Source organism: Molossus molossus, unplaced genomic scaffold, assembly GCF_014108415.1.
Source record: "Molossus molossus isolate mMolMol1 unplaced genomic scaffold, mMolMol1.p scaffold_m16_p_9, whole genome shotgun sequence".
Taxonomy (NCBI): domain Eukaryota; kingdom Metazoa; phylum Chordata; class Mammalia; order Chiroptera; family Molossidae; genus Molossus; species Molossus molossus.
In genome coordinates, this window is record NW_023425403.1 from 26,372,657 (window position 1) to 26,386,612 (window position 13,956).

The 13,956-nt window shown below is 44.8% G+C and overlaps 1 protein-coding gene across 2 annotated transcripts in view; it reads right to left on the bottom strand.

The window, feature by feature from the left end:
• RAB11FIP1 (RAB11 family interacting protein 1) overlaps nt 1-13,437 on the bottom strand; it is a 30,315-nt gene extending 16,878 nt beyond the window's left edge. For both annotated transcript variants that reach the window (XM_036249842.1, XM_036249841.1), the window contains exon 1: nt 12,992-13,437. In XM_036249842.1, coding sequence (XP_036105735.1) covers nt 12,992-13,368 — 377 coding nt within the window. In that variant the 5' untranslated portion in view covers nt 13,369-13,437. The remainder of the gene's footprint in view (nt 1-12,991) is intronic.
• Nucleotides 13,438-13,956: the final 519 nt, after the last annotated feature.

Below are 13,956 nucleotides of genomic sequence, written 5' to 3' on the forward strand. Positions count from 1 at the left end.
GACCAAGCCTGCCTTTCCAAAAATATCAGTGCCAAAGTCTGTTTATTTTGAGCAAAACTCCAACCAACTCTAGAATCCTCCCTAAGGACCTATTATTACCTGATGCACAGGTTCAATCCCCAGGCACTAAGTGGGATTGTTTTGGAAACTCCCAACACCAAGAGGAGATGTGAACAGACACTTCACCAACTGGTCCTATCTGCTTATTTTCACAAACAAACCAAACACCAAGTAGCCTCGAACAGCCACAGGGCTATTTCAGGAGGCGAAAGGCAGACTGGGTCATAAGCAGGCAAGCATTGCATGCAAACGTTCAGAATTTATAAAAATCTGTGCTAGATTTACTAAAGATAGAAGGGAAGACAGGAGTTGTTTCTTCTACTATCAATATTAGACAAGGATATTTGACACAAGCATGATTTGATAACAACAGTGAATGCCATGATCCATAAATCACCCTGAGGAATCCCCAACCAGTACATGTAACTGGATTTTAATCTTTAAACATCAATTCAAGCCTGGCTGGTATGAGTCAGTGGGTTGAGCATTGTCCCATGGACTGAGAGGTCCCGGTTCAATTCCTGTCCCAGGGCACATGTCCCTGTTTCAGGCTCGATCCCCAGTAGAGGGCATGCAGGAGGCAGCTGATGGATCTTTCTAGCTCTTTCTCCCTTCCTCTCTCTCTAAAAAGTCAATTAAAAAACATTTTTTAAAAAATTAAACATCAATTCAATTTTTTTTTTATTTTTTATCCTCACCCGAGGATATTTTTCCACTTTTTGTACAGATAGAGTGGGAGGGAGAGAGAGGAAGGGAGAGAGAGAGAGAAACATCGACGTGAAGGGACACATCGAGTGGCTGCCACCCGCACGACCAACCAGGGCCAGGGACAAACTGCAACCGAAGTACGTGCCCTTAGCGGGAACCGAAGCCGGGCCTCTCCGGACCGCAGGCCGACGCTCTAACTGCTGAGCCAAACTGGCCAGGGCCATCAATTCAATTTTTAAGCGTTTCTGTTTATTTCCTTTTACATTCACTTGATTCCAGCACCTTGCGGAAGTAGTTCATAAATAATAAAGCATGGCCACCAAGCACAAGATGTCAGCGTGGGTGTGTTCAGCATTACCTTTCACATAAGCCCAGAAAGACTGCATTATCTCAGAGATCAGGGCCGGGTTCGTTTTCCTAGTCCAAAGGCCAGAGAACAGAGAGAAAGCCATAGTCCCAATGTAGCAAGTTTATTTTAAGCCCATTTCTGGAAAACCCCTGCAACCTATCAAAAATATCAACTGATCCCTTCTTTAAGCAACTAATAAATTTTACTTATAATTAAAACTCAATTCTTCAAAAATTAAAAGGATCTCCTGAATACATAGGAAGCAACAGGAAATTTATATAAACTATATTTTTAAGTAATAACAGGCATAGGGTAAAACTTGAATCATACAAAACGATAAAGAATGAAAACTCGTCTTCCAATCCCTCCATGCTCCTCAGGCAAGTGATAGTCTTGGGCATATACAAGCAAAAATGCGAAGCATCCAAACAGGCTGCCCTCCTGTTAGGGGGACTTGGGCTTTGGTTTGTTTGGTTTTGGTTTTGGGTTTTTTTTGCGGGGAGGGGGCAAACACAATACAACAAACAGTTAATGCCTTATTAAGAGTAGTAGGGAATGTAAAAAAGAAAGAACTAGGTGCAGGAAGGAAAAGAGGCAGAATGCAGGACACAGGATTCCCATCCCCCAACCCCAGTGGCCAGGTTGGGGAGCTACTACCTAGATCTGCATCGTCAAATCTCCTGGGCTTTGAATTAGTCGCTTTTTAGAACACGCAAAACCATCCAACCATGAGCAATTCTCAGGGTTCGTCTGCCTCAGAACTCCAGTTTAGCACATGGCAAGCGGACCAGGGGGCCTTCCAGCGGAATGTGGCGGGTGAGGGCAGTGTGGCTCTGCTCCTGGCAGACATGGGGGATTGCGCTTGCAGAGGACTGCCTGGTATGTCTCAAAAGTAATCCTTCAGCAGATGAAGCAAGCATGTTTTTCCTTCAAAACATTCCTGAGGGCAGACACGTACAAAGAAATGATGGCTCCAAAGATGCAGTTCAAGTACTTTTCACGTGCCAGGCACTTAATATGCAAAATGAAGAGGCCAGATTCTACCCTAAAAAGCTTACCCTCTGGGGGTAGGGGTGGGGAGCAGAGTGAGTTTACAAACATCATCACAAAATGTTGGTGACACTGGCACAACTGCTGCCTTTTCTTTCTAACTCTGAAGCACAAGAAAACAATGAGACACGAAGAGAAACTCAAGTCTCATCACAGATGAGGACTCTCACACACAAGTATGGTTCTCAGTTCATTTAAACCCCACAGGCCTATAAGTACTACCTACTTAGGGATCTGGCAAAATGAATTAATACTGTATTCTCAGACTGGACACAGAAAGGCAAGGCAAAGGAAGACCACAGCTCTATGAGTTAGTTCAACATTTTACAGTGTTCGGTTAATTTCAAGGGAGCTTTGTCTATGGGTCCAGTTTGGACTCAAGGATCACTAGTGTACTGCCTGTTTCCCTTCCCCTGCAAAATCTCAGCCAGGACTTGTAGCATGAGTCATCATCATAAACAAGCAACGTGACCCAGCATCATGACACGGGATTATGGCCCCAGGTCAGGAAAGAGCAGGAAGAACAGAACAGTACCTGACATGGTGTTCTGAGGCAGGGGACACACGAGATCTTTCTTAGATGAAGAAATTTTAAAAAGCAGTTCCTTAATTGTCTTCCCCAGGAAATAAAAATAAGGCTGAAAATAGTGTGGGGTTAGCAGCTGAGAACATCTACGAGGGTTCTGAAAAGGAGTGATGGATAAAATGTCCAGACTCTTCTCTTAGTAGCCAAGAAACAATGCATAGCAAACAGGGACAGAAATGTTTATGACCTATAAAACATTTGTGGTGTGTACCTTGCAGAAGCTAAGTAGTTTAACCAGTTTTGTTATTGACCAAGGTGGCTGGTCATCATTACCTAACTCTGAATACAGAATTGCCAATCAGCCAGCTTCACCTTCCCTTCTGCCCACTATCAACTGCTTGGAAGAACTCCTGGTAAATCATGACAGCAACAAATGGATCATTTTTTTTACCCTAATTTTAGCCATTCTAGTGACACCAAAAGGCTATCTGTAGCCACCAAACTCAATCCTAAAAGTTGGTAAGCGACATGGTAAAGGAGAGAGATGTAAGAAAAGGCAGGTTAAAAATGCTTTTGGTGCTTTCTATATTATTTGCTCTATAGAAATTCTGTTACAAAGTAATGAAAATGGGTCATAGAAAAATTTTTTAATTAAAAAAAAAAAGGTCTCACTCTCATTCTAATCCAACCATTACCTTTTTACGTATTTTCTTGAAGTCTTTTTCCTGTATATTTTAACAATCACTAGCTGAGAGAGTTTAGGCAAGTAATATAACCTCCCTGTGGCTTGGGCTCCTCCTCTGGAACAGGGTTAAAAGCACCTACCTCACAAGGATGTTATGAAGATTAAATGGCTTCATATATAAAGTGCTTAGAACAGTGCCTGGTATTAATAAGGACTCCATAAGTGTTAACTATAATTATCACTTAGTTGTAACCAAAGTACACATGCAATTTTATTTGTAGTATGTTAAGTACATCATTGTCTTACAGTCTCCACACCCATCGTTTCTAATGACTGTATGACATTCTGTGAAGTGCAGATATACCATAGTTTACCCATTCAGATGCTTCTCAAAAGGGAATCTAAGATATCTACAATTCTGATTGACTAGGCATCCAAACATCCAGCAAATACCAGTAACAATGATTTGCATTTAAAGGGAGTAGGAAAAGACTTAATTATAAAATTAGTTTGTATCGCACAATTTCCAAAATTAAAAAGTATATAGGAATTTTTAAATAGCATGATCAGTGTATATCTTCTGTAACTAACTGAGAGAGTTAATTAACACTCCTTAGACAGAACCCTTTAGGATTTCTACGTAGGCAGGAAAGACATAAAACAGACAGCTTCCAAACTATTTCAGAGATATGCCGAGGTGGCATACTTGACTGACGTATAAGATTCAAGACATGTTTCCTAAGTTGAAAGCAATATGAAACCCCTTGCAGGTAGAGACTAAAGGGAATAGCAAGCACCAGTATTTCAAGATTCTCTGAGAATTTGAAAAATTGATGCACTTTTAACCATGTAAGTACACTGCTGCATTCATTTACTGACCAGTTTTTTTTTTACTTGATCATATCTCAGAAAGCCACAAATGTTAATATTCTACCATCAGATCAGCTACCTCGCCTCTAGCCCACATGTAAATGCCACTGATGTATTTGGTCTGCCAAAGAACAGTCTCATGGCTACTGCAGGTCCTTTATCACTGGTGCAAAGAGACTTTTTTTTTTTTTTTTTTTTTTTAATCCTCACCCGAGGACATTTTTCCATTTTTTGTTCAGGTAGAGTGGGAGGGAGAGAGAGGAACAGAGAGAGAGAAACATCGACGTGAAGGGACACATCGAGTGGCTGCCACCCGCACAACCGACCAGGGCCGGGGACAAACTGCAACCGAGGTACGTGCCCTTAGCGGGAACCGAACCCGGGTCTCTCAGGACCGCAGGCCGACGCTCTAACCGCTGAGCCAAACCGGCCAGGGCCAAAGAGACTTTAAGGACGGAAAAAGAAGATGCGATGTCTTGGTCCATTATCTTTTGACCAGGACAAAAGAAACAAACTTCAGCATGACAGACGTCGGAAAACATTCAGCCTATGCTCCGCCCACACCAGACCCCTGTGCTCCTTTCTATGAGAGTTCCTGGCCAGCCAGCAGAGTATCTATGATTTATCTTATAATCAAGGTAAGTCCCAAGGAGGAGGGGGAAAAAAAACCCCACACCAAGAACATTTTGAAAACCCTGTTTAACAACCAATGATTAGTGAAAATGAAAAGTTCCATTGGTGTCAAAGGAAAACCCCACAGGACTGACGCCATAGGAGGCAACACCCCTGAAGAAACAGCCCAGGGCCCGGCCTATTGCTGGTTCCCTGCACACAGGACACCCATTCTTTATGATCACAAGAGGCCTTTCAGACCAGACTTTCTAGAAGCCTTAATTGTTCTACCTAGGTTAGCCATGTCCGTTTTAATAAAAGAGTGGTTATTTTAAAAGTGAAATGTGCAGCAGCTGCACCTCTAGAAACGTTTTTCGGGGATTTCTTATAAATACCTTCCCTCTGCTCCATTCAGAGGCCAGCATTCAGGAAAAGACAGTTAATTACCGCTGCCTTTCTCTCTCCACTACACATTCCTAAATGTGTCCCCCGGGGACACCCTGGAGACTAAAGCCCGGATTTTTTTCTAGCAGATTATCTACAGACTTCTCCCTGCAGGAAAGGAATTTCTTGTCTAATTAATGGCTAAAATCAGCTCCTTTGCCAAAAGCATCATTAGCCACCAAGCTGCAAAAGGCAACCTGCTTCTTCAATGTTCAGAAAGGGCATGGATAAGGAAGCCGTACCCCAAACTGGGAAACTGAAAGGGCAGAGCTTTGACCTCATACTTCGGACACCCCTAGTCTTTTTTTTAAATTTTTTTTTCTTTATTGATTTTGGAGAGAGAGGAAGGGAGAAGAAGAGAGATAGAAGCATCAATGAGAGAGGACATCAACTGGCCGTCTCCCGCATGCCACCCACTGGGAATTGGGCCCACAACCTGGGCATGTGTCCTGACCAGGAATCGAACCAGCAACCTCTTGGTGCATGGGTCGACGCTCAACCACTGAGCCACACCAGCCCGGCAACACCCCTAGTCTTTAATTCGCCGGATTAAATGTAAGATTGAACAGTTCTCCACGTCACATAGGTAAACGACGGCCTGCCCGTGCCCGGGGGACTGCAAGCACGCATGTGCGCACACGCACTCACTTCCTCTCAGAGACTGTGAGCCCTGCGCTGGGTCACACAGCAAAAACAGGACCCAAGTGATCCCTGGCCGAGGGAGAAGAAGGTAAAAGTCAGGCTTGGTCTCTTCCTGAGTCAGCTGGGGCTTAAGATGTGACCCAGAACACCTCTTTACGGGGAGCAGAACCCACTTGCCAAGTGTTTTCAAAGCCAGACAATCTGGCATCAGGCTTACTTTCTTCAGATATCTATATAATAAAAACTTCAGTTTTCATTGCCATCTGTCCTAGAAAACTGTGCTTCTTACCCTATACTTTTGGAGGGATGTTAGCTCTGGTTTAGTTCCAGAAGGATTAGGACGCCCTAGCCTTAGGAATGAGGAATTCAAAGGCCTGAGAATTTAGATCTACACCAGACCCAGAACCAAAGGCCACCTGGGGAACTGCTCTGAGGTGAAGATAAGGCCTAAAATGTCCCCCTCTCACTCTCTCCACTTGGGCTAGGGCGTCCTAATCCTTCTGGAACTAAACCAGAGCTAACATCCCTCCAAAAGTATAAGGTAAGAAGCACAGTTTTCTAGGACAGATGGCAATTAAAACTGAAGTTTTTATTATATAGATATTTAAGATTATTGTTAAAGGGGAGGAAGAATGATATCAGCAAATAATGTTTGAGTTGATGGCATTTTAATCAGCACATGCATTGCTTTTAATGTAATTATAACATTTTTTAGTTAATAACTACAATTAAAATGACAGATACTATTTATAAAAGCCTTCCCACTGATGGTAGTTATAGAAATACAATAGCAGTCTTTGTAACCAGAAGGAAGTTTAAGCAAAAGGAAAAAAGCACAAGTCTCTTGTATACTTACTTTCCCTAATGTGAAAAATATTTAAATGGTTGACTTGCTTGCCTCCAGAGTTTTATTTTCCATTTGTGGGTTTATTTTTCCTAATGTTACGTATTATTTTTCCTTGTCTTTGTCCTATATTTCTTGAAGCAGTGACTTCATCAGCTGTGTTGGAACACACCAGTAAGACAACATCAGCTACTCTATTACAAAACAAAGACTTGACCTGTATTAAAACTGTACTTGAAGACACACATATACACGCCCTGGTTTCAATGATGTTTCCTACTAATACACTCCAGCAGCCGACTCAACTCACAGGTGTCACTGCCCCAAACTGTCTTTGTAATGGTGACCTCACCCTATCACAGTGACTGTTGGGGAAAGAAAGCAGCCACCACTTCCTGGTTCATTTTCAACAGCAAGCTCTTATTTTATTTGCTCGTCCTTATCACTTCCTCTCACCCCCACCCACATCTAATCCATCCCAAGCCAAGCCAACCCAGCCTCCAAAATATTTCTGAAATCCACTCCCCTCTGCCCATTTCCACAGCCATGACCCTAGTCCAAACCACCACCATTGGCCACCTAGATTACTGCAGTGGTCTCCTTTAGTTTGCCTGATTCCAGACTAGGCTTGCTTCAAATCCAGTCTCCACCCAACAGCCACAGTGACTTTTGACAAACTGGATTACAGTGCCCCTATGCTTTTAATACCCAGTGGCTTTCCGTCGTTCGTACATAAAGCCCTGCCTTCCTCTTCAGCCTCAATCTACACAGTCTAGCTTCCCAGGTGTTCCTACCTCAAGGCCTTTGTACAGGCTGCCCACCCCAGTCAGGACTCCTTCCTCAACTTTTCACTGGAAAAAATCCTCCTTATTCTTCAGGTCTCTGCCTCAGAGAGGCTATCTGCAATCTTTAAATCATATCTTTCCTGCTCTTTTCTCTTACACCCTGTTCTCTTCCTCCACAGTACTTATCACAATACATAATTATTTATTTATGTGCTCATTTGTTTAATGTCTATATCCCCCCCACAAGGCTCTGAGCTTCCTGAAAGCAGTGATCGTGTCTGTTTCAGTCACCATTGTTTACACTGTATACCCAGTACCTGGCCCACAGTAGACATTAAAAAAACATTGATGAAAAGTATGGATAAACTTTAAAGACAAGAAAAAAAAAGCAGTTAGAACTTTCCCCATGCTAACTGAATGTCTTACAAATAAAATTATAATCAAATAACATCATAGAAAAACAAAGGAACATCTTTAATAGCACCAGAACAACAACTTTGAGGTAACTTCCCCCTTCTTAGTCATTTCATTCCATCGTCATAAGCAGAACAGGGTTTATCCCAGAGGTGACAGAGAACTGTCTTGGGCATAGAGCTATCAGTTTCCTACACTAGAGTGGGAGGGGACTGTGACAGGTGAGAGGGAGGAGGGCTTCCAGTAAGGCCCAATATTATCTTTAAGGGGAATCCCAAGAAAGGAAAAACTTAACAGCGTTGCTCAAATTTTCCAATCTGTTATAAAAAACTTAAGAATGTGCTTAGGAATTCTAAAGGTATAAGCATAAACAGTGACTGTTTATAATTTGTGAATTGCACATCTCTATGATCTTCTAAGTCATTTCCCTGCATCCACCTCTCCTAGAAAACTCCCTAGCCTTTATTTCTTTTGAATAACCCAAACTTCCTTTGGCAACTTATTACAGCATCCTTCTACATTTACAGCTCTTCAAAATAGTTAACCTTTTTTAAAAAAAATGTTTTTCCTTTATAGATTTTATTTTATTTAAAAAAAAATTTTTTTTAATTGATTTTTTTAGAGAGAGGAAGGGAGAGGGAGAGAGAGATAGAAACATCAATGAGAGAGAACATCCATTGGCCACCTCCTGCACGCCCCCACTGGGGATGGGACCCACAATCTAGGCATGTGCCCTGACTGGGAACAGAACCAGCGACCTCTTAGTGCATGGGTCAACACTCAACCACTGAGCCACACTGGCTGGACAATGGTTAACCTTTATTAATACCCAAATTCTTTCATATTCAACCAGATTCCCTCTTTTATTTAAAAAAAAAAAAAATTTAATTGGTTTTTCAGAGAGAAACATCAATGTGAGAGGGGACATAGATCAGCTGCCTCCTGCATGCCCCCTCCCAGGCATCAAGCCCACAACCCAGGCATGTACCCTTACAGGGAATCCAACTGGCAACCTTTTAGTACATAGGACGACACCCAACCAACCTGAGCCATACCGACCAGGCCAAATTCCCTCTTAAATCTTAAAAGAGATATAGAAAAATGACTCTCCATCACTCACACTCTCTCTTTATATCTGGAGGACTATTCCAGTATTAAGTTTCATGATATTTAGTTATACAATGACCTTCCAGTTACCACCCTGAATGAGTATTTATTTTAATCTATCTTCCAACAGATAATTTCCCCAAATTTTGTTGCTCTTATCATCCTCAAAAGTTTTTTAGCCCTGGCCGTTTGGCTCAGCAATTAGAGCATCAGCCCATGGACCAGAGAGTCCCGGGGTCGGTTCCCACTAAGGGCATGTGCCTCAGTTGCAGTTTGCCCGTGGCCCCGGTTGGGGTCGTGTGGGTGGCAGCCAGTCGATGTGTCTCTCTCACATTGATGTTTCTCTCTCTCTCTCTTCCTCCCTCTCTCCCTCCCTCTCTATCTGAAGATAAGTGCAAAAGTGTCCTTGGGTGAAGATGAAAAAAAAAACTTTTTTAAAAATCAATCTAGAATCCAAAGTTACATGAGACTAGAGAGCTGAGCACAGAACCCTACATGTTAGTCACCTGATTCTGCCTCTCGGATTCATGTCTTGTTTATGACCATAAGACTTAACTGATCCCATTTAACCAAGGCCCATCTGAGACCCCAGGTCTTTAATAGGTAAGAATAAGTGCAAAACTGATTCATTTCCATTTCTTAAGTACAGGGGCTACACACTCTTCCCTATCATCCTATCCTATATGTCAGCCTCTGTTTGGTGTTTTACTTTTTTTTTTTTTTAATCCTTACCCAAAAACACTTTTCCATTTATTTTCAGCCAGAGTGAGAGAAATAGAGAGAAACATCGATGTGAGTGAGGCACATCAATTGGTTGCCTCCCATGAGACCCCAAACTGCAACTGAGGTACGTGTCCTTGACCGGAACTAAACCCCCTACTCTTTGGTCCATGGGCAGATGCTCTAACCACTGAGCAAAACTGGCCAGGGCTCTGTTTGGTGTTTTAAAGATGTGTGTCATCACACTAAAATCAAAGTCCCCAAAATCTGAATCATTATAAAAAGCATATTCTCTTGACTCCAAAGATATGATAGGTGGGGGTTTATCAAAAGAACAAATGGAAATATTAGCACAGTTACCTCTTAATGCCTTGAGTTGCAGCTTCTAGACTTATAATGAAAGCATATCCTATAGCAGCAATCTTCTTTAGTGAGATGAACATGCACACACACACAAACCTACAGACCAAGATTTGAGCTTTTGTTTTGTTTTTGGTTTTTAATGTCTAAGATGGAGCCAAACCATTAATGACTAATTCAAATGACCCTAGCCCAGCCAGTTTTTGTTAAAATTCTGCCTCTCAGTGTATATCTTTCTCCAAATCTCAACTGTCTTGAGGGCCCAAGTGATGTACCCTGGTATCAGACAGAGTTTGTTTAACTGGGTTCCCCCAGCACCTTGGAAAGTCCCAAGAAGTGATAGAGCAGCGGTTCTCAACCTGTGGGTTGTGACCCTTTGGGGGTCGAATGACCCTTTCACAGGGATCGCCTAAGACATAACAGTAGCAAAATTACAGTTATAAAATAACAATGAAAATAATTTTATAGTTGGGGGTCACCACAACATGAGGAGCTGTATTAAAGGGTCATGGCATTAGGAAGGTTGAGATCCACTGTGATAGAGGGAAAGCTTGTAGTTTCACCTACTGCTAGAAGAGCAAAGAAAAGAAGCCTTCCTTTGCAGTTATTTAAAAAGAAAAAAATTTAGCCCTGGCCAGTTTGGCTCAGCGGTTAGAGCATTGGCCTGTGGACCAGAGAGTCCCGGATTCAGTTCCCACTAAGGGCACACACCTCGGTTGCAGTTTGTCCCCAGCCCTGGCTGGGTAGTGTGGGTGGCAACCAGTCGATGTGTCTCTTTCACATTGATGTTTCTCTCTCTCTCTTCCCCATTCTCTCCCTCCCCGTAAAAAAAATTTTTTTTTTAATATCAACTAAGCACCATTTTCCTACAAGCTGATACTGTGACTAAGTGGTAATCAGCTCATATAAAGGAGACAGGAGTAACCAATCTAAGTTTAGGATTACATTGGAGACGATGAGAAAATGAAGCTGCAAAGCCTAAACACTTCCTGAACTAGGGAGCTTAAGGAGGTTTTCATTTCTCACAAAGCAGTAACAGAACTTTTTGAATCTATACACAGGCCCCATTAATCCAGGAACCCAGAAACATCTGACAAACATTAATTAAGTTAGGCAACAAGCTCCATTCATAAATAGGGAAACCTGGGTTGAGAGACCAAGCAACTTGAAGCCCAACAATGAGTCAGGACCAGAGTGGGCAAACAGACCCAGGAATCTGGAGTCCCCACCTCTGGCAGGGAAACACTCTCTCTTTCAAGGGAATAAAATGTTCCTATAAGAAGCAGATGGCAGAGACAGGCGATAATATCCACACATCTTGGGTTGGGACCAAACAAAGGACTGCCAATGGCACCCAGCTGCAGCTGGAAGGAAGCCAACCCAAGGCCCCAAATATCATTTAAGCAAATGAAAAATGAGCACAGCTTCAGCCCCTCCTTAGCAAAGACACTGCTCACCTTATGGCTTGTAAATTGATGCTATGAAGATACCCCATCCATCCTCACCTAAAGACTCTGTTTTTATCTGATTTGAGTTCAGAAATGCCTATTCATCTTTGGCCAGATAGGCAAATCAAGTATTATACTTGCAAGCATGCATGCTGAAATTGGACCCACCCTACAGAAAAAGGAGTCTGGTAACTACAAACCTTCTGGCTTTTCCTGTCTCCTTCACAAGGGAAAGTTAAAATACTGTTTATATCTAAAACACAAAGTGTGAATCAGTGTACTTCATAAATTGTAGGGGTTAGGTGGTAACATGACCGGCTTGTATATTTAAGGTCCAGCAAATATAAGCTAAGCAAGGTATACTAGATGAGCACAATCAAATGTTCCTTTCCAAATATCTGTGAAAGGGAGCAAATAACTGGATAATATCTTGGAGTAAAATGAGATTTGCCCAGCTTTCCCGGCAGGAGTGAGATACTCTAACACTTAACTCTTGACTGAGAGCTACAGGTGAGCAGCCATCTGCTGGGAGTAGGGCCAGAGAGAACTTGACAAACTCCAAAGAAAAACAATGCCTGCCTCCCAGTTGAGCTGGGCCAAGGGCAGACCCCGGCTCCAGTCATCAGTGAAAATCCTTACTAATTTGGGGCCCAGGCAAACAGGGTTAATACTAAGGTTAAGACCAAAATGTTCTAGCATTCTTTAGGGAGGAGAGGGGTGAAGGGAGGGCCAAATTCCCTTCACCAACCCCTTCCGCTGTGGTGATGTGGGGGTGGGAGATAGCCATCACCTGGCAATCTGCACTCCCCATTCCCGACCCCCACCTTCACCCACCCCTCACTGTAATGCCCCAGCTCCGTCCTTGGGTGAGCCTCTAGTTACCGCCAGGGAGTGTCGGTGGTTTTCATTCCTCCAGTTAATCCTCTCTGCGCTGTGGCCCACCCATTCTCAGCTCAGGGCCCAGAACAGTAAAATACCTAGGAGGCTTTCCACATAATTAATGTGTGTATCAAATATACATGCTACCCACACTAATAACAAGAACTCGTCAGGCCACATGTATTTTCCATCAAAAATTCATTAAGTGCTTCCTAAGTTTCAGGCGCTGGGCGACGTCCTGACGATTCAAACTCGCCCCAAGCACCCCTCCCTGCTAACATAAGAGGGCTGCGCGGGACAGCCGAAGGAGCCGAAGCTAGGAGAGAAGACTATCACCGGTGCAAGGATCCCTCTCGAGAGGTCTCTCTGTGTCCCCTAGAGACACAGCAGCGCCTTCCTTGCGCGATCTCTCCACAAAGATCTCAACGCCCAGGCCACCCCGCACTGGCCGCGCCGCCGCTCCCGGTCCTCTCCCCGCCCGCACTCACTGGGTCTTCCTGCGGCCCTGGTCCCGGTGCAGCTCCCGCAGGTCCACCTCGGCGCGCCCCAGGAACTTGTCGAGGCCGAGCAGTGCGCGGTGCAGCACGGTGAGCTGCAGGGTGGCGGTGGCCGCGGGCGCGGCCCCGGCGGACAGCAGCGGCGGCAGCTCGAAGGTGGCCTCCTCCCGCCACACTGGCGCACCCAGGCTGCGCTCCGACACCGAGGTGGCGTACTTCTCCTTGCCCACCTGGATCACCGCGTACGCATCGCTGGTGCCCCCGGGGCCCTTGGCCCGCAGGCCCCGCGCCTGCAGCACCGTCACCTGCACATGTGTGGGGGACCACACGGCCCCCGGGCCCCGGCCCGCCGAAGCCGCCAGAGACATGGTGACGGCGCGGTGATCCTCTGGAAGGTGAAGAGAAGATAGCCGCCACCCGCGGCCTCTACCGCCCGCCCTGCCGCCCTGGCCTCTTTAAGGCTTCCGGCCACGCCCCCTCCAGGGCCCGCCTCCCCGGACAGCCCCGCCCACGCCGCCCACCTGCCGTGGAGCGAGCCGCGCCGGGGCGCAGAGGGCTGGAGCCGGGGCCGCCCTGGCGCGGCGAGGGCAGGGGCCGAGCCTGGAGAATTACGGTCTGAGAGGTGGTAGGTAGGTGAGGGATGGAACCCACAACTGACAGAGGTCGCACCGCCCGACCGGAACTGGCGGAAGCGCAGACGTGAGAGTCAGACCTCATTTCCAATCTGGCATTGCCCACTGGCGTGTGTGTGACCTTGCACAGATTACTTAACATCTTTTGGTCTCAGTTCCTCCATCGATAAAATGAGGTCATCTAGAATTGCTGTGAAAAATCATGTAGCCTGGCACGTGGTGAGTTCTCGGTGAACGGTAGTGTGAGAGTGGTTATGAACACTATCCCAAATTCACCGCTTTCGACTTCGGCCGCGGGGGTGATAACTGTGGAGGATGGTGGGT